The 19013-nt window shown below is 41.1% G+C and overlaps 2 protein-coding genes across 4 annotated transcripts in view; both read left to right on the forward strand.

Annotated features, from left to right (window-relative positions):
• The first annotated feature begins 1372 nt into the window (after window positions 1-1372).
• On the forward strand, window positions 1373-12849 carry LOC132826027 (ganglioside GM2 activator-like). Its single transcript, XM_060841748.1, has 4 exons — window positions 1373-1639; window positions 3860-4021; window positions 5499-5681; window positions 10780-12849. The coding sequence occupies exons 1-4, from the start codon at window positions 1400-1402 to the stop codon at window positions 10933-10935; spliced, it is 741 nt and encodes a 246-aa protein (XP_060697731.1). The 5' UTR covers window positions 1373-1399; the 3' UTR covers window positions 10936-12849.
• Window positions 12850-15837: 2988 nt separating this feature from the next.
• The window catches only part of wdr31 (WD repeat domain 31), a 43577-nt gene continuing 40401 nt past the window's right edge, over window positions 15838-19013 (forward strand). For 2 of the 3 annotated variants that reach the window (XM_060841749.1, XM_060841751.1), the window contains exons 1-2: window positions 15838-16016; window positions 16734-16878. In XM_060841749.1, the coding sequence (XP_060697732.1) occupies window positions 16832-16878 (47 nt within the window). In that variant the 5' untranslated portion in view covers window positions 15838-16016; window positions 16734-16831. Of the gene's footprint in view, window positions 16017-16109; window positions 16244-16733; window positions 16879-19013 lie in introns of all 3 variants that reach the window. The other variant, XM_060841750.1, reaches the window with a different exon arrangement.

Genomic DNA, 19013 nt, shown 5'->3' on the forward strand with positions numbered 1-19013 from the left:
CACAGAGTGCAAAAGCGAAAAAGCAATGTTAAACCTTCATAAATATTGGCTCGGCCTCAGCCTTTTTTGTAATTCTTTCACGGGAAATAGGCACCACTGACAAGCCCAGAATTTGTTGCCATCTCAAATCGACTTTGAGTTGAGTGGCTTCCTAAGTAATTTAGTGAGAAGTTCGGAGGCAGCCATATTGCTGTCAATCAGGATCACATGGAGACCAGCCCAGGTAATTACAGTAGATTTCCTTCCCTAAAGGATGTTCGTGAACCAGATGGGATTTTGCAACATTGCTCAGACTCAGGGATAGGTCTATGGACTATGTAGTTTGAGGTGAATTGCTCCTTTAGAGGACCAGCACAGACACAACCAGCTGAATAGTCTCCTTCTGTGCTCTAACCATTCTATAATCTCAAGAGTGATTAGGATTTGGAAGGCATTGCTTGATAGGATGATGTAGTAAGTTCCTCAAAAAGGAACTGGGTAGATGATGGCCGATGGTATTATTGCTAGACTGTTCATCTACAGACCCAGCTAATGTCCTGGGGACCTGTGTTCGAATCCCACCATGGCAGATGGTGGAATTTAAATTCAATAATAAATCTGGAAATAAGAGTCCAATGATAGCTGTAGTGATTGTAACCAGGTCAACCAGATGAACTTCATAGAATATAAGTTCCCTGATTGGGGCTGTTAATATGGTCCAGTCAGGGAACCCTGGCCTGACATGTATAAACAGGAGTGTCAGAGCTTCGGCTCACTCTGAGAACTGGCTCTGAGGAACTCAGACCAATGTCATGTATTATGCACATGTAAACAAAAGGCACTTAGTGACAGGATACCAGCCTCTGTGGAGTTATTGAAATTACCATGAAACCATTGTCAATTGTTGGAAAAACCCATCTGGTTCTTTAGGTAAGGAAATCTGACATCTTACCTGGTCTGGCTTACATGTGACTCCAGACCTACTGCAATACGGTTGACTCTTCCCAGTTAGGGGTAAATGTTGGGCAAGCTAGTGACACCCACATTCCGTGAAAGAATAAAACAAAATTTGAGACAAATATTGCAAGGAAATGGGGGAAGAAGCAGGGATTTGGAGCTAAATCAGCATGCCCTTCACGAAGGTCAGTGCATATTTGATGGATCAGATGCCTTCCTTCTACACTGTTCTATCCATTGATATTTCTGATGTACAGTGGCTACACCTGCACAGAAAGGTCCAGCTGAGGTCAAACCACTGCTTTGTCCATTTTTGAAGTGTAGCCCTCCAGCCCACAGAGGGCGAAGGAGTGTATCTGTACTGGAACTTGATGCAGAAGGTATACATCCTGCTGCTCTCTTTATGATCCTTGTTTGTGGTTATTTGCAACAGTCTTATGACTTGACTGGGCAGGCAGCCTGGATGTTTCATTCAGCTATTAATGTCAGTGTTTGCACAGACCCATTCACACGGTGTCTGCAGACACATCCTTGGCTTTTCTTTCACTTTCTGCATTTCTTCCCCAGGAATCTTTATACAGGGAACAGTGCGATGAAGGTTGTGTTTGTATTCCTCGTTTATTTAGGATGTGCCTCTGCATATCAAGTGGATAATGGGGACACTTTCTACTACCGGATGTTACACTATAAGAAGCTGCAGCCGGTAAGTCTCTTTATGTTTCTGTGATCTAGTACAGTTGCTGCAAATTGCTGTTTTAAGGACAGCTTACGTTTATGTAGCACCTATACGTAATAAAATGTCCCAAGACATTTATCAGATGCAATTTTACACCATGCCACATGAGATATTAGGGCGGATTCAGGATCTGAAATCTGAATACAGGCTGAGGTAACTAGTTGTTGTCAGGAACAACCACTTAATAGATGCTCTTAATAACTTAGGTGCCAATAAAATGGTTTCTTGATGCAAATAACATGACAAAATGGCTTCTAGGCTGCAAATTGACAATTCTGTTAAAGCTGCATAAAATAGCTTTTAAGTTACTAACTGCTAATTCTGTTATAGCTGCATAATTGACTAACCACAGTCTGCTTCAAATAGAGACTAGCTGCAAATGTGTTGCTGGTCAAAGCACAGCAGGCCAGGCAGCATCTCAGGAATAGAGAATTCGACGTTTCGAGCATAAGCCTTTCATCAGAAAGGCTTATGCTCGAAACGTCGAATTCCCTCATCCTGAGATGCTGCCTGGCCTGCTGTGCTTTGACCAGCAACACATTTGCAGCTGTGATATCCAGCATCTGCAGACCTCATTTTTTACTCAAATAGAGACTAGCAGACAATGTTCCATTTACAACATAGAAATAATTGGATGAGATAAGACATTACTGGCCATCCTAACTGACCTTCAGATGCAGGTGCAAAGTCTCTGTTAATGAGATAAGGGTAGCCTGAGTGTTGGAAGACAAAATTGGTTGCCAGGAAATATCATTGGACTGAGTAACTGTCAAATAAAGCAGTATCATGTATTGATTGGTAATTGTGTGAATGTACTATGCAATCATGGTCTGTACCCTTCCTTAAGAAAAGTATAAAAATGTCTTTGTATTAAGCCATGTGTGCAGCTCCTCTGAGGCTCATGGATGTGTATAACCTCTGTGTTTCTGGACAATCTGTGCCCGGCTGTATGAAGAAATAAAGAATGAAGTCTTAAAGAGCCAGACTGATTGAGTGCTTAAAATGTGTTGCTGGAAAAGCGCAGCAGGTCAGGCAGCATCCAAGGAGCAGGAGAATCGATGTTTCTGGCATGAGCCCATTGACCGATCACTGAACAGAGAGGCCTTCTCCCAAAGGTCAAGATCTTCAGGATGACTGACAGCTCAGTTAAAGATACAAGTTTTCAGGTACACCACGAAGGTGGAGAATGGATAAATAGATTTAGAAAGAGAATTATGGAGTGATTAAAGCCAGGAAAGCTCATGAGTCCAGAATGAGAGGAGCACAAAGATCTGGGAAGGTTGCAGGAGGTTACAGAGATAGGAAGGGGGGAGGCCATGGAAGGTTTCAAAGTCTGGGATGAGGATTTTAACACTGAGACGCTGTCAGATTAATAACCAATCATAGAATGAAAGCAGGCCAGTCAGCTCATCGAGTCCACGGTATCTCTCCAGAGAGCTTACCATATAGACTCATGCCTGCCTACCTGCATTTCCCATGGCTAACCCACTTAGCCTGAATATCTTTGGACTGTGGGTGGAAACTGGAGGAAACCCACGCAGAGACGGGGAGAATGTCCACATAGACAATTGCCCAAGGGTGGTCTTGAACCTGGGTTCCTGGCATTGAGAGGCAACAGTGCTAAGCACTGAGCCACCGTGTCATCCTGTATAAGCCTGCAAGCATAGAGGAGATGATTATGTGAATTAGATTTTGTATTGTCCACTAGCTAACATTAATCTGGAAGTCATGTAATTTGCACTGAGAGTAGGATGGTGCTGAGGAAATCCTGAATTGTCAAAGGGTCAGTATTAAGGGAGCCCAGCATTGTCACAAACAAAACTTAACAGATCTCTGCACTGTCAGAGAACTATTAATTGATTGTTGCACTGTCAGGGTCAATGCCACGGGAGCCCAGTGCTGTCAGAAGGTCAGTACTGAGGCAACTTTGAACCTAGGAAGGACCACAGCTGAGTGTGCACCATAATCAGCGGGATGGCACAGGGAGTGAGAACTGTCAGACAGTAACCTTTCTCATGACTCAGAAGTCTGGTATTGAAATCCAAGATGGTGCTAATAAACTGAAAACTGTGGTTCAGATAAGAGAATGACTGAACGTGCCCCTTGACATCCTTTGCAGTGATTGAGTTCAAAGGTGACAGATATCTTTTTCCCTCTCACAGACTTGCACTATCTCCTCTCTTTCAGATTCTAAGTCAAGGTACCTTTTCCTGGGCTAATTGTGGGAGTGAGAAGGAACCTGCAGTCCTTAAGAGTCTTTCAATCCAACCAGATCCGATCTCTATTCCTGGGGATCTACAGGCCAGTGCTACAGGTTTCACTGCTGTTAATCTTACAGCACCTTTGACGGTAAGAATCCATTTTACACCTCGCAACAGCTTCCTGTTTTCCCAGCAGAACCCTCATCAATGGCTTTCTTGCCCCTGACCCTTCATAATTCCAATGTTCTCTTCCCACCTCGCAACTTTTGTAGACTTGATTCAAATCTCTACTGTCCAACTTGGACTGAGTTCTGTCACCCAGAGACTTCTGAAATACATTGGCTCCCAATCCACCAACACCTTCATTTCTTCACCAGCAAAATCATAATTGCTGGAGAAAGTCAGCGGGTCTGGCAGCATCTGTGGAGAGAAAGCACAATCGGCATTTCAGGTCCAGTGACCCTTCTTCAGAAACATTAGCTCTGCTTTCTCTCCACAGATGCTGCCGGACCTGCTGAGTTTCTCTGGCAATTTCTGTTTTTGTTTCATGTTTCCAGCATTCGCAGTTTTACTTTCATTTTTCAAAGCCTTCCGTGGCCTTAACATCCCTGACCCCTGTCTACCCACCCAGCCTTACACCTCTCTGAGATATCTGTATTCCTCCAAATCTCACCTGTTTCCATCCTTGTTTTTTTTAATGCTTCAGTTACTGAATCCTTAACTCTGGAACTCCCTTCCTAAGATTTTCATAGAATCAGCTGGAAACTGTACAGAGTGGAAGCAGGCTGTTTGGCCTATGAAGTCCGAGCAGCATTCTGTCCAGACCAGCCACCCTACCCTATCCCTTTAACACTGCATTTCCCATGGCTAATCCAACTAGCATGCACACCCCTGGACACTATGGGGCAATTTAGCACGGCCAATCCACCTAACCTGCACATCTTTGGACAGTGGGAGGAAACCAGGGTCCTGGAGAAAACATAGACAGATACAGGGAGAATGTGCAAACTCCACACACAGTCCTCAAAGCTGGAATCAAATCCAGGTCCCTGGCAAGGTAGAAGATGTAGAATCTGCGTGAGTAGAGCTGAAGGACCGCGAAGGAAAAACAACTCAATGGCAGTTAGACATAGGCTCCTAACGATAGTCAGAATATGGGGAAGAAAATTAGTCAGGAAATAGAAAAGGCACGTAAAATAAAAGGTTTTCTGTAAAAAAAAACCCTCTCTTAGTATGTTTTTGAGCATCCATTTTAATATCTCATCAAAAATTCATGAAATATTGACAGCAAAAAAGAGGCCATTTGGTCCATTACGTTTGCAGCAGCAGAAAAATGAGCCAGCCTCCCTCATCCCACTTTTCTGCATTCGCTTAATTTCAGCACTTGAGGTGCCTATCAAGGTTGCTTTTAAATGAGTTGAGGGATTCTGCCTCTACTACCTATTTGAGGCTATAAGTGTTGGACCCCTACCACCTTCTGAATGAAAGATTTCTTTCCTCATCTCCACTTGACTTTTTCTACCAATCACAAAAGTGGTTTGGTGTCAAATTTGAAAACCACTGTCCTTGAAATGTTTTACATATTAAAGGGTATTACCTAAAGGTAAACTGCTGTTGTTTGATAGGTTAACATAACACTGGAAAAGGAAGTTGCTGGAGTTTGGGTGAAAGTTCCGTGCGTTGATGAAATTGGAAGTTGTGTTTATGACGATGTCTGCCGACTACTGGACTTAGTGATTCCACCTGGACAAGACTGCCCAGAGCCACTATATACATATGGACTCCCATGTCACTGTCCTTTCAAAGCGGTAAGAGTGCTCACAAATTTAACAAAGTAGACAGCAATACAACTCCTGGCATGAGCATTACATGTGCAAGGAGCCATACCCTCAACAAGGCTGCTGTTGCTACACAATTTGAGGGATTAGGGATTGGAAACACTGGCTACATTTAAAGTTGATAAGTCACCAAGACCAAGGGTAATGTGAATGGAATTTGGGGAGGCACTAGCAGTAATCTTGCAACCCTGTCCAGACACAAAGATGGTGCGAGAGGACTGGATAATTGCAAATGTTGCTTCAAAAGGAATGCAAAGGTAAACCCAGCAAATACAGGTCACTCAGTCTAACCTTGATAAAGTGAAAACATCTAAAAAACATTAATCTGGAAAACAATACCAGTTACCTGTGCAACTGTGAATTAAGTAAGGAAACCCAGTGTAGATGTTAAAGGCAAATTGTGTTTAACAAATTTGATTGACCTTTTATTTAACGAGGCAAGAAGTGAATGAGGGCAATGCAATTTAAGTGGTTCACAAGGAGTTTTCGATAAAGCGCCACCTGTCAGGGTTTCAGCAAAATTTGAAGCCCATGGAATTACAAAGACATCGGCAACATGAGCATGATGTTGGCTGAGCGACAGAAAACAGCAAGTGGTAATGAACAGTTATTCAGGTGAGAAATGTGTACATATTACAATTCTCCAAAGGTTTGTATTAGACTGCTGTTTTTTTCCCAATCAACATGCACGATCTAGGTGCTGGGATTTCTGGCACAGTTTCAATATTGGCGGATGACACAACCTGGAAAATATTGTGAATTGCGAGGCGGATAGGCTGATGGAGTATGAATTAGGAGGAACGTGGAGTGGAAATACAGTAGGTGCAGGAGTAGGCCATTCTGCCCTTCGAGCCTGCACCACCATTCATTATGATCATGGCTGATCATCTTTAATCAGTATCCTGTTCCTGCCTTATCTCCATAACCCTTGGTTCCACTATCCTTGTGAGCTCTATCCAACTTTTTCTTAAATGAATCCAGAGACTGGGCCTCCACTGCCTTCTGGGGCGAAGCATTCCACACAGCCACCACTCTCTGGGTGAAGAGGTTTCTCCTCATTTCTGTCCTAAATGGCCTACCCCTTATTTTTAAGCTGTGCCCTCTGGTTCGGGACTCACCCATCAACGGGAACATGTTTCCTGCCTCCAGTGTGTCCAATCCTTTAATAATCTTATGTCTCAATCAGATCCCCTCTCAGTCTTCTAAACTCAAGGGTATACAAGCCCAGTCGCTTCAATCTTTCAACATAAGATAGTCCCGCCATTCCAGGAATTGACCTCGTGAACATGCGCTGCGCTCCCTCAATAGCCAGAATGTCTTTCCTCAAATTTGGAGACCAGAACTGCACACAGTATTCCAAGTGCGGTCTCATCAGGGCCCTGTACAGCTGCAGAAGAACCTCTTTTTGCTTCTATACTCAATCCCTCTTGTTATGAAGGCCAGCATGCTATTAGCCTTCTTCACTACCTGCTGTACCTACAAGCATATGATTCAAAACAAGTGCAGGAATAAAGAGGGAGCTGATGGTATGTATCACACATCATTGGAGGTGGCTGTGTTGATAGAGAATATGGTTAATAGGTATAATGACAAAAAGATGAAGATTGAGGGGTAACTTGACAGAAGTATATAAGATTGAGTGGTTTTTATATAGCAAATATGGAAGGGATTTTTTTTTCCTGAGTTGTGAAACTTTGGAACTCTGTCATTGAATATTTTTAAGACAGCAGCATTACAGAGAGATGGCAAGGTGGAGTTCAGAACACAAAACATATCAACTATGATCTCATTGAATGGTGAAGCAAACTTAAGGGGTGAAATGGCCTACTTCTGCTCCACGTTTGTAGTTTGTACTTAAAAAGAATAGCTTTTCAGAAGGGTCGAAAAACGTACTCCTGGAAAAGCGCAGCATCCAAGAAGCAGCAGAGTCAACTATTCAAGCATAAGCCCCTCATCAGGAATGTGGAGTGGGAAAAGGGCTGAGAGATAAATGGGTGAGAGTGGGGCTGGGGTGGAGGGTTGGGGAGGTAGGTGGGATGGCAATAGGTGGAAGGTGATCATGATCGGTCTTTAGGGTGGGTGGAATGGATAGATGGGTAGGAGGATGGACAGGTAGGTCAGGTCAAGAGGGTGCTGCAGTGTTGAAGGGCTTTGCACCCCCTAGGTCGTCATCTCTGCCCTGAAGCTCTTCAACCATATCCTGAAGCAGTTCCGCTACTACAGCCACATCTCCCAAGAATCCAACTCGGCACCGCCCTCTTGACCTGACCTACCTGTCTATCCTCCTTCCCACCTATCCACTCCACCCTCCCTAAAGACCGATCATAATCACCTCCCATCAGCCTGCATCGATCGCCATCCAACCTCCCTTCCCCCCGCCCCCCCCCCACCAATCCCGCCATTTATCTCTCCCTTCCCCTCTATATTTCTGAAAAAGAGCTTATGCCCAAAATGTCGACTCTTCTGCTCCTCCAATGCTGCCTGACCTGCTGTGCTTTTCTAGCGCGACTCTTTTCGACTCCGATTCTCCAGCATCTGCAGTCCTCACTTTCTCCTTGTTGTATCCCGGCACAGTTCGGGGTATCTCAAATCACCTCTTTTACCTGGATGAGGAAAAATCAGCAAGAGTCTCCAATCCTGATCATTTATCAATAACCTTCCCAGAAGATTGAGAGAGGCAAGGGATGCGATAGCGAAAGCTCTGGCGTTAATTTTCGAATCCTCTCTGGCCACATATAAGGTGCCACAAGACTGGAGGGCTGCTAACAATGTCCCATTATTAAAAGAATGGAGAAAGAGATAGACCAGGAAATGACAGGCCAGCTAATCTAATGGTGGGGGAAATTATTGGAAAGAATTCCGAGTGACAGACTAAACCTGCACCTGGAGAGATACAGATTAATCAGGAATAGTCAAGATGGGATTTGTTAAGGGAAAGTTGTGTTTAACAAATTTGATTGAAATTTTTTGAGGAGGTAACTAGGAGTTAAGTATTTGATGTGGTCTATGTGGACTTTAGGAAGACTTTTGATAAGGTCACTCTTGGCAGACTGGTCAAGAAAGTAAGAGCCCATAGGATCCAAAGCGAATTGGCATATTGGATCCAAAATTGGCTGAGAGACAGGAAACAAAGGGTCATAGTGGAGAGATTTTTCTGGAAGTCTGTTTCCAGTGGGGTTCCACAGTGCTCAGTGCTGGAGCCCTTTTGTTTTTTGGTGTATGTTAATGATTTGGGTAAAACAAAGAAGTTTACGGATGACAGAAAATTAGTTGGATGTTAAATATTGAGGAGGATAGCAACAAACTGCAGGAGGATATCAAGGGACTGGTCAGCTAGGTAAAGCAATGGCAAATGGAACTCTACATGGAAAACTGTGAAGCAATACACTTGGGAAAGGTTAATAAGGGAAGGAAATACACTATGAATGGTAGGACCCTGGAAAGTACTGCAGATCAGTACTGCATATTCACAAATCTCTTTAACAGGATGGCTAGATCAGGTTATGCTTGGACTAGCAAAGGTTGACAGTGAACCAGTTAGGTGTTTTAAGATTACGAGAGACACCAGGTGGATGGAAGGCTCTTTCTTCTAATAGGATAAAACGCATAAGTGTAAGGCAACTGGCAGAAGGATAAGCGGAAAGTTGAGACATTTTATCACTGAGGATGCTGAAGTGTGGAACACTGCCTGAAAAGGTGGTTTGAGTTAGAAATTCTTGTAACATTTAAGTGGAATTTAGATATTCACTTGCATTGTCAAAGCCTCCAGAGCTATTGGCCATGAGCTGGAAAATAGGATTAGTGTAGTCAGATCTTTGTTGACTGGTATGGACACAACCAGCCAAATAATATCCAGCTGGTATAAGTTTCCAAGATTTTCTTGGACCCAATGTTAACAAACACCAGCTTCTCCTTCGGGTTGTGTATTGCCACCTTTACTTTTCATTTGCTAAAGGAATGATGTCGGTCAGAATACAATGGTATAACAATTGCAGTATGTTAGTGTTACAATACTTGTGGGTGTCAATTGGGAAGAACAAAGTAAATATCGGGACTTGATGGAGACCTTTGTCAAATGGGGCAATAATAATTCTCTTAAAACACAAGCTAGACAAAAGGACTGGCTGTAGAATTTTTTAAAAAGCTAGTTAATGATATTGTTCCTGTGAAGATTCATGATGAGGATATTAAAATAGTTAATCACTCCCAAGCATCTAACTATCAAAGTGGATGATAGATTGAGTGGGAGGAAACATTGCACAGGTATAATGGTGAAGAATCATAAACAGTCATGCTATCAGAGCAAATTAAAACCTTTCTGAGTTGATCATAAGTAATGAAACTCTTTATACAGCTGTGGTTCCGCATGTTTTCCTATTGAAGGCGTTGCCTGGGGAGATGTTTAGGAAAGCAGATTTTAAGGGTACGGAGGCAGGGAGGGATATTTCGTCGTCTTGATGAAATCTTTCAAAGGATTTTGACAAAGTGTCATGAACAATGAGAATGATCCTGGTCATTGGTTGCACTTAGGGAAAAGACTACAATCTCTGAGGCAAGACAAATTGCCTGCTGAACTCATCTGTGCCCTTCTCTATAAGCGCTTTTAACAGGAGCTGAGGGGTAGACAAGAATAAGTACTCAGAGTGGACTAGCTGAAAATTCTAATTACACTGGAATAGTTTGAACACCTAATTTAATTAAAAGTTAGATTGATCCACTTGTCTATCTTTCAATCTTATTACTACAGTATTTACTTCCGTAACATTTTAATGAACAATGTATGCAAAATGAATTTTTAAGTAGAACTTTGTGTGGATAATACAGTGAGAATGAAGTGTTGTAACACATGAACAAAGGGCTCTTGGATGAGGTCATGCACAAGGAACTTCAGTAACATAATCTCTTGGGTGTGGAGGGGAGACGTTGGTCAGGAAAGCAAATAGAATATTACCATAAAAGCAATCAGTTAATCTCTAAAAGTCAAAACTTGTGGCTTCAATTAGATGGATAAATGTTTCCTGTTTAAATGACTGTCTCACAAAACTACTTTCTTTTGTTTGGCACTTAGGGTGAGTACTCTCTGCCAAACACTTACTTCGACCTCCCTCCTGTCGCGCTGCCGACTTGGATGGCCAGTGGGAATTACAAAGCTATGGGCATTCTTACCAGAAACAATCAGGAGCTGGCTTGTCTCAAGGGCACCTTCTCTCTCCAGACACAGTGATCAAATCAAACTATTCACCTCCTATTCCAGAAGTTGAACTTCTCGGATGCAGAATCAGAAATTGCTTTCTATCTCTACGCTAACATCAATAATGCGTGCTCAGTATTTTTTTCTTCTCTCTAAAATCAACAGCTGTTTTGAAGCAGTAAACAACTTGTTTCAGTTCTACATTGAATCAGGAATTGTCTCTGTTAACCTCATATTCTGTGGTCATGAACTGGACCTACAATACTTCTGCTTTTCTAAGTGTAGATCGTGGTTACGGATCACTCGACTATCAGGTACAAATGACAGTTCTGTATTGTCACAGTGTACACTTTATCCGAGCAATAAACAAAAAGCTGAGGGAAACCATTAAAAACGGGAACAAGAGTAGGTCATTTGGCCCCGCACACCTGTTCTGCTGTTCAGTGGGATCATGGCTGACCAACATTCCTCATCCGCTTTCCTACATTATCCTCATAACCCTTGATTCCCCTCTTGATTAAGAACCTATCTTGTACGATCATACAGATAATGGAAGAGGACTTTTGGCCCAGCATTCCTGTGCTGATTTTTGAAAGAGTTTTCCAAATACCCTATCTTTTCCCCACATTTCTCACCCTTATATATTTATTCAATTCCCCTTTTACTCTGCACTTGCACAGTTTGCAGGTTAAAAAAATCCCCTAACTCTCTTCCTGATTATCTAATATCTGCTTACCAAGTTTCCTTCCAATGGGAAGTTTTCCTTATCACAGGATGGTTGCAGCACAGAAAACAGCCATTTGGCCCATTGCATTCATGCTGGCTCTCTGCAGCTCATCTATTGCCACTCCCCACCTTTACCTGAGGCCCTGCATATGTTACTCTCTATAATAATTATTTAATTAGCAATTGAAAGCCATGATTGAGCTTTCTTCCATCACTCTCAGTCGGTGCATTCCGGACCCTAGACAATTGCTGCCTTGTCACAGCATGCAGGATATACTTATCAGACCAACTGCACGATGCAGATTTATTTTTGGTGGATGCTTAAATAATTAAACAATGCTGAATGTGCTGGGTTATTCATGTGATTGAGGCTGACGTACACAGTTTCTCTGATTCATGTTAAATGAAACACGAGCAGAATTCTAGGAGAATAGGGATTCACCTTGTAAAGGGGCATTTATTATCTGTGTCTGGCAGATCTCTGTTTTGGGGGGAAAAGCAGAAATAGTCATTTGGCCCTTCAGTCCAACATCCCAAACTAAACTTGTCCCTACTTCCTGCGCTTGGCCCATATCCCTTCAAACCTTTTTTATTCACGTATTGATCTAAATGGCTTTTAAACATTGTAACTGTATCCACCACTTCCTTTGGAAATCCATTTCACTCACAAATTACTCTTTTTAAAAAAAAAAAATGCCCCTCATGTCTTTTTTAAAATCTTTCTCCTCTCACATTAAAAATATGTCCCATAGTCTTGAAATCCCCCACTCTATGGAAAAGACACTTATCATTCACCTTATTTAGACCCCTCATTATTTTAAACTCTTCTCTAAAGTCACCTCTTAACCTCCTAACCACCCACCCAATCCATCCTCTCCTTATAACTCAAATCTCCATTTTTAGCAATATCCTGGTAAATCCCTTCTGAACCTCCTCCAGCTTAAAATATCCTTCCTATAACAGGGAGACCAGAACTAGAGACGGTACTCAATTTTTATTCCAATCACTTGCCATTTCAGGACATAACATTGGGTATCAAAATGCACTATGTTGCATTTTGTTTATGAGGAAATGCTAAATAGTGTTCCTCATTTACTTCTTGAGTGGGTGTTCAAATCTGCAGTTGAAGCAGTGTTTTTGTTTGCAAAATTTAATGTCAAATTTGTATGAAATTACTAAATAAACATGCTCTGTTTTCAAAAAATAAAAGTCACATCTGCGTTTGTGAGATCTCCAAATTATTTATTCAATACATAGCATCTTTTCAATTTCTGGCTAAGCACAAAATAAAAGTTAACACTCTCATGCAATGCTGATGGAAGTGTGCATTGTCTGCCAAGATGTTAAACTGAGGCTCTATATACTCAGAGAGCTAATAGATTCCATGTCATGCAAGGAAGTCTGTTTATTAATATAAAATGCTGTGAATACTCAAGGTCTGGCGACTTGTGGATAAAAAGAAACATTGGAAATATTTCCAATCACTGATCTTTTATCAGTGCAATTGGTGAGTGTTCTCACTACCAGCACCAAAACTCAACCTCCGTTTGCCAAGTAGCATTTTCCTAAACACGTGATGACAAAAAGTTTGATGGGAAGTCACTGACGTGAAAGGTTAACTCCATTCTTCTCTCCACTGGTCTCCACCAGACCTTCTAAAAATGTTGTGTTTTTACTCAGGAATTTCAACATCCATGGTGTCTTTTGTATTAAGAGTCTTCCCTGGTTTTTTGGTCAATATTCATTACAGAGGCAAATTATGTGGTCATCCTTTTATTTGCTTCCTTGCTTACTGAAGTCACAATAGTCATTAAACTTCAAACAAAAGTTAGCTGTGAAGTACTTTGTGATGCCTTGAAGTTGTGAAAGATGCTTCAGATTATAAATAACTTGCATTTCTATTAGACAGAGTGGAAGATTCAGGAGAAGGACTTGCAGATACAGGATTTTAACATGGATTGAATTCAACTTCCATCCCGATTCATGATATTAAAGCACAGCTTGGTCTATTCATCCAAAGTCCAAAATGGCGACCATTTGTTCTCCATTCCTGGCACATGCATTTTCTTTTATTCTTTCATTCTTCAATGATGTTTAATGCACATCCTTAATTGCCCTTGAGAAAGCTTTGGTGAGCTACTTTTTGGAAGGTTCAACCATGTTCCTTTAACAAATTGACTCATGGAACATGTTACAAAAAAGGACAAGAATGAGTTAAAGTCCGATCTCATCCTACTAACACCTCACATTTAAATCTGAGATTTTGAAAGATTCTCCAAAACTTTTATGGGAAGTGGAATTTCTCCTTTGCCACTTCATTATCTTCAAAGTGGTTTTAAACATTTATACTCATTAGCTTCAGTCTTAGGAACAGACTGATAATTTATCCACATGATAGTAAATGGCTACTTAGTTTCTTAGGTCTATCTCAACTAATCATGCCCACCCACCTACTATCCTCTTCCATCATCTCACTATCACATAGAAACAGAAATTATTCCAATTTCGAATAACTGGACAATTCACCAACCTCACAAATGAACTTGCAGAGTTGATAGATTTTGGAATCTCACTGGCCTTTAAGCACCTCACAGCTTGAAAGGTTCTCCTACTCCAGAAATTTGTTCAGCTGTCTTCAGACAGACAGCAAGGGATCCACATTCCTATGCCTTTTTAAAGTCTGTTCAAAAGGAATGTGTCTCTGTGAAGTACTTCTTAATATGACTTTATGTTTTATATTAACACTTGCTACTGAGTCCAAATAGACTATCCCACTGGACAAATTCCTTTCATCTGTCAGTGTGGAAACAACAGTTATATTTTGTCCAAGTTTTGTATCATCAATAAAACTAACTCCAACTAATTTTCCAGCACTGATCAGTGTTAAGGCCGAAGATAGTGTATCACTTCAGCCATTCTATCTACTTCACCCAAAGCTTCATTATCCCTCACTATGTGAGGTGACTAAAATTGAACGCAATGCTCCAGTCCGGCCATTTGAAGCTTCCCCAAGTGCACAGTTTAACATCGTACACAAGTGAAAGACATTGTGAAAATATTTTTGCTTTTGAGTGGAGTCAGTCATTAATTAGTACACCGTAAATGGGTTATTTGAGGTGCAGTCAAATGTTTTTGAGCACAGAGAATGTGGGGTCATACAATACATCATACGTAAGATTTAATTTTCCCCTCATAATTAATGGATAATGCAGACAACTTGCACTCTGACAAATAAGGCTAGGATGAGCAGAACAGGTACTGTGGATCTCCCTGCTCTCTACTGAACAATATTGTAGGAGCACATTCACCACTGCCACCGTAAGAACATCTAGGAGTAAGGCAACAAATAATAGCCTCGGCATCAGTAGGGTAATTAAGGGTCAGAAGGTGTTTGTGAAGTCATAAGATGATCACTAAAATGGAGTGTGACTTACCACAGAGAAGAAAAAAGTGATTTTTGGCATTGAGATGCTGAGCACAGGAGCTGACGGAGAGGACAGACATAATGGGAGCGCAGCACTTGGTACAGCTAGCTGTTGCTTTGCAAATGAGACAAAACCTGTGGGAGATATGAACCAAGAAGGCTATGTGAATGAAACATTTTTTGATGTCTAAGGCAGTGGAACCATGTAATTCACAGTGACAGGATGAGAGATGAGGTGAAAGAGTCACATTGTTGACTTAACACACCATTAAAATGGTACTGTCCACCAAGGGAAGAATCTGATACCAAGAAAGCTTCCCAAGGAATCCAGTCACATTGCCTAGGTGTTGTTTTCCTGGCTAATTTGGATAACCGTGATCCACTGATGAAAAGGGGACCCCAAGAAATTCAGGGTATACATTCGGGGGATGTGGAATTACAAACAATGTTGATTAATAAAATAAGGTAAAATCCATTGCATCCATCCACTGATGCATTTGAAATTCTGCACACAATTACCTCATTATATATTAATTTTGCTGGCAGGGTAAAATGCTTCGTGACGCTTATCTCTAAAATTGTCTTTTGGTTGGAATATGTAAAACAACTTTGAAAAATTATTTTCTGTCTTTATAATTCAGACATGAAACCTGTTCCCAGTTGATTACTGCAACATGAAACACCTTCCCTTCATACCTCACTCCCTGGGGACGGTGGAGGAGGGGTTAGACTGACGGACCGGAAGTGGAGGCGTGGGACAGGTTAGAGGGAGGGACCCCCTTGGATACCGGAGAGGCGTTGCCAGGTACAACCCAAAGGGAGGGTTAGTGAGGAGCCAAGATAAAGTCGGATGCAACAAAGAGGATTGAATATCTAGAGCTAGCAGGAATGGGAATGAATAAACTCTGTCCGAGAAACACAAAGCTAAAACAATAAGCAATCAATCTTAGACAGCTCTGTGAAGGTAAGAACCCTGCAGGTTACTGACATAGAAACAACTGGGCATACACCTCAATGTAAGGTCATTATAAAGCTTCATCTTAATTCATCCATCCAGAGAGATAACCCAAAGCCTCAGCAGATGGAAGGCGATGCTGAACTGCATACAAAAAAAAAGATTTGTGTTGATAGCAAACAGAGGACAGAGTGTTGGCAGCATTCTCCTGTCGATCAGATAAAGTGCTCAGAGACGTAAGTTAGGGCTATTTTCGGTTCACATTCCATGGTATAAGCGTACCAAAGATGTTGCAAAGTGTTGTAATTACAACTTTGCAAAACCTTGTCTGGATTTGTAACATTGCCTAGATTTTGTTTTTCTGGCTAATTTGGATAAATGTGGTTCACTGATGGACAAGCTTGCCTTACAAGGCATTGCCCACAGTAATGCATATGATGCCAATCTCTAAGACATTTTAAAGGAATTATGTAACTAGAAGTTATGGGATGGCACAATGTACCCATTCTTTTTGATATTTTCCATGAATCTAATTAAAGAATACTTTGTGCTTTTTTGCATAAGCATGTTGGTTCTGCAAAATATTTATCAAAAATCTTGGCAGTTGGTACCACCCCAGCTTGTTTCAAGTGACACTTTAAAATATGCATTTAATTCATGAATTTAATTTATGCATTTGCAACTTCAATATTGTCATTGCACTATTTGACTTTCCTTTCTTCTTAGGCTCTGGCTTAAAAGCACTGAGAATTACATCTTACATCATGCTGGCCAGTAAGCTGTTTACCGGACTTTTAGATGCGTCCAGTTAATGCTTTTTTGCCATGGGGAAACTGCAGAGTAAGCAGAAACGTAACATATCCCGATACAGGTATGATATATTTGTGCAGCACCTGATTGAAGGTGGTAATAACAGACACAATGAATCTACCATCACACTGAGGTTTGCTCTATCTAAATATTCAAAGTAGATCTTTTTATTATTTAGTCTTGAGATTTATGTGACACATTATTTATACCGACCCCAAATTGATCTGAGGAGATTAAGAGTCTACTGCCCACTGTGGGGAGTAGAATCTCACAATGGCCACACCTGCTCAAGGTGGAAGCATTGTCACAATTTGACAGATTTCAAAGGGTGTTCAAGCACCAAGCCTCACTTTTTGAGTTTGATTTCACCACTTGCTGTGGTGGTATTTGAACTCAGCTTCTTTGGCCTGACAGCCTGATTACCACGACTATGACTGCTGTCCTTACTAATTGCATAAAATGAATCTTTAACTTAAAAGTTAAATCTCTTTGAGATACTGTCTCCTCTAGCCTTCTATTCAAGTACTCCTTGACGCTCTTATTAAATAAAGAAAAGTCAAAATTCTAAATTTATATTAGTGCTTTCTTTTAGAATCTGATAATCATAGAATATCAATGCACAGAAGTAGCTATTTAACCCATCTAATCAGCACCACTACTTTTCTCTACATGAGCCACTTAGTTTGATCCCACTTCCTTGCTCTTCTTTATATCCTTTCAAGTTACCAACTAATTTCCTTGAATGAGATTTATGGATTCTGCCTGAATAGCACTTTAAGTCAGACAGATTCACAAATAATTACATGTTGTGCATAGAACAATTTTCAACCCTTGTACCCACTTTGTTTTTGATTGTAAACTTGTAGTCTCTTATTGATGGCTGTCATTGTAATTATCCTTCATAACCTTGAAGAGTTCTGTCAGATCTCCCCTTAGCCTTAGTTGAAGTGGAAAAAGCTGTCATTTCTCAAGTTTGTATTCCTGGCTAGCAACACTTGTCATTTGCAGCATCCCAGTGAATCTGAACCTTTTCAACTGCCTTTATATTCTTTTGACAGTGGAGTTCAAATCAGTGTACACATGGTTTCAATTTTAGCAGAACTAAGGTTTTGTACAAGTTGCATATTACTCCTATTTATATTTTCATTATGTTCTCAGAATGTGGGTGTCCTTGCCCTGACTAATATTTATTACCTGCCCACAATTGCCTTTCAAAAGCTGGTGATGAACTGCCTTCTTGAACCAATTGCAAGTATGATAATGTATTATAACTATTTGGCTTGGTAGGCTACTTCAGAAGACAGCAAAAAATCAACTACATTGTGGCTCTGGAGTGGTAATAATCTGGAACTCAGTACGCGCATGCATTTTTTAAAAACCAGAGGTAGATACAGGAAGAAGAAAATGTACAAGGGAAGAGGGATGTGGATGGACTCAAAAGGAGTGTTAAGAGGTAGCTTTACCTGTGATTGTTACGTTGGGAGTGGCTATACCATGTGAGATGACAAAATCAAGAAGTGGCCAGAAAAAGAGGAAGAAAGGATTAAGAAAAAGGGCAGTGAAAACAAATGGAAGAGCATGATGCTATATTTGTTGATAATGAGAGTCTGGGTTACTTTAAAAATTATGTGGCACCAAAATCCAAGTAACCACGAAAAGCTCAGCCTGATGAGTGCTCAATCATAGAAATCATAGAGCTCCTACTGTGGAAATTGGCCATTTGAACCAACAAGTCCACCCAGATCCATTCCCCTACCCCATTACTCTACATTTTCTCCTGACTAATGCACCAAACTTACTCATCCATGAACAGTATGGGCAATTTAGCATGGCTGGTTCATCTAACCTGCACATCTTTGGACTGTGGGAGGAAACTGGAGAACCAAGAAGAAATCTATGCAGACAAGAGGGAAATGTGCAAGCTCCACACAGACAGTCGCCCAAGGCCGGAATCAGACCCAGGTCCCTGATGCTGTGAGGCAGCATGTGCTAACCACTGAGTCACCATGCCACCCAAATACAAAATGAAACAAATGAGTGGAATTTGTGTAATGTATTCTACATTGTACTGAGTCATCATTTCTATATCATGGCCAGACACTGAACACTTATTTATACCAGTAATCAAATTTCATTTACTATCTGTGTGACATTTCATAGTTTAAGCTCATTTCACAGTGTGCAATTTCTGAACTA

This window comes from Hemiscyllium ocellatum, chromosome 21 (genome assembly GCF_020745735.1).
Source record: "Hemiscyllium ocellatum isolate sHemOce1 chromosome 21, sHemOce1.pat.X.cur, whole genome shotgun sequence".
NCBI classification, from domain to species: Eukaryota; Metazoa; Chordata; class Chondrichthyes; order Orectolobiformes; family Hemiscylliidae; genus Hemiscyllium; species Hemiscyllium ocellatum.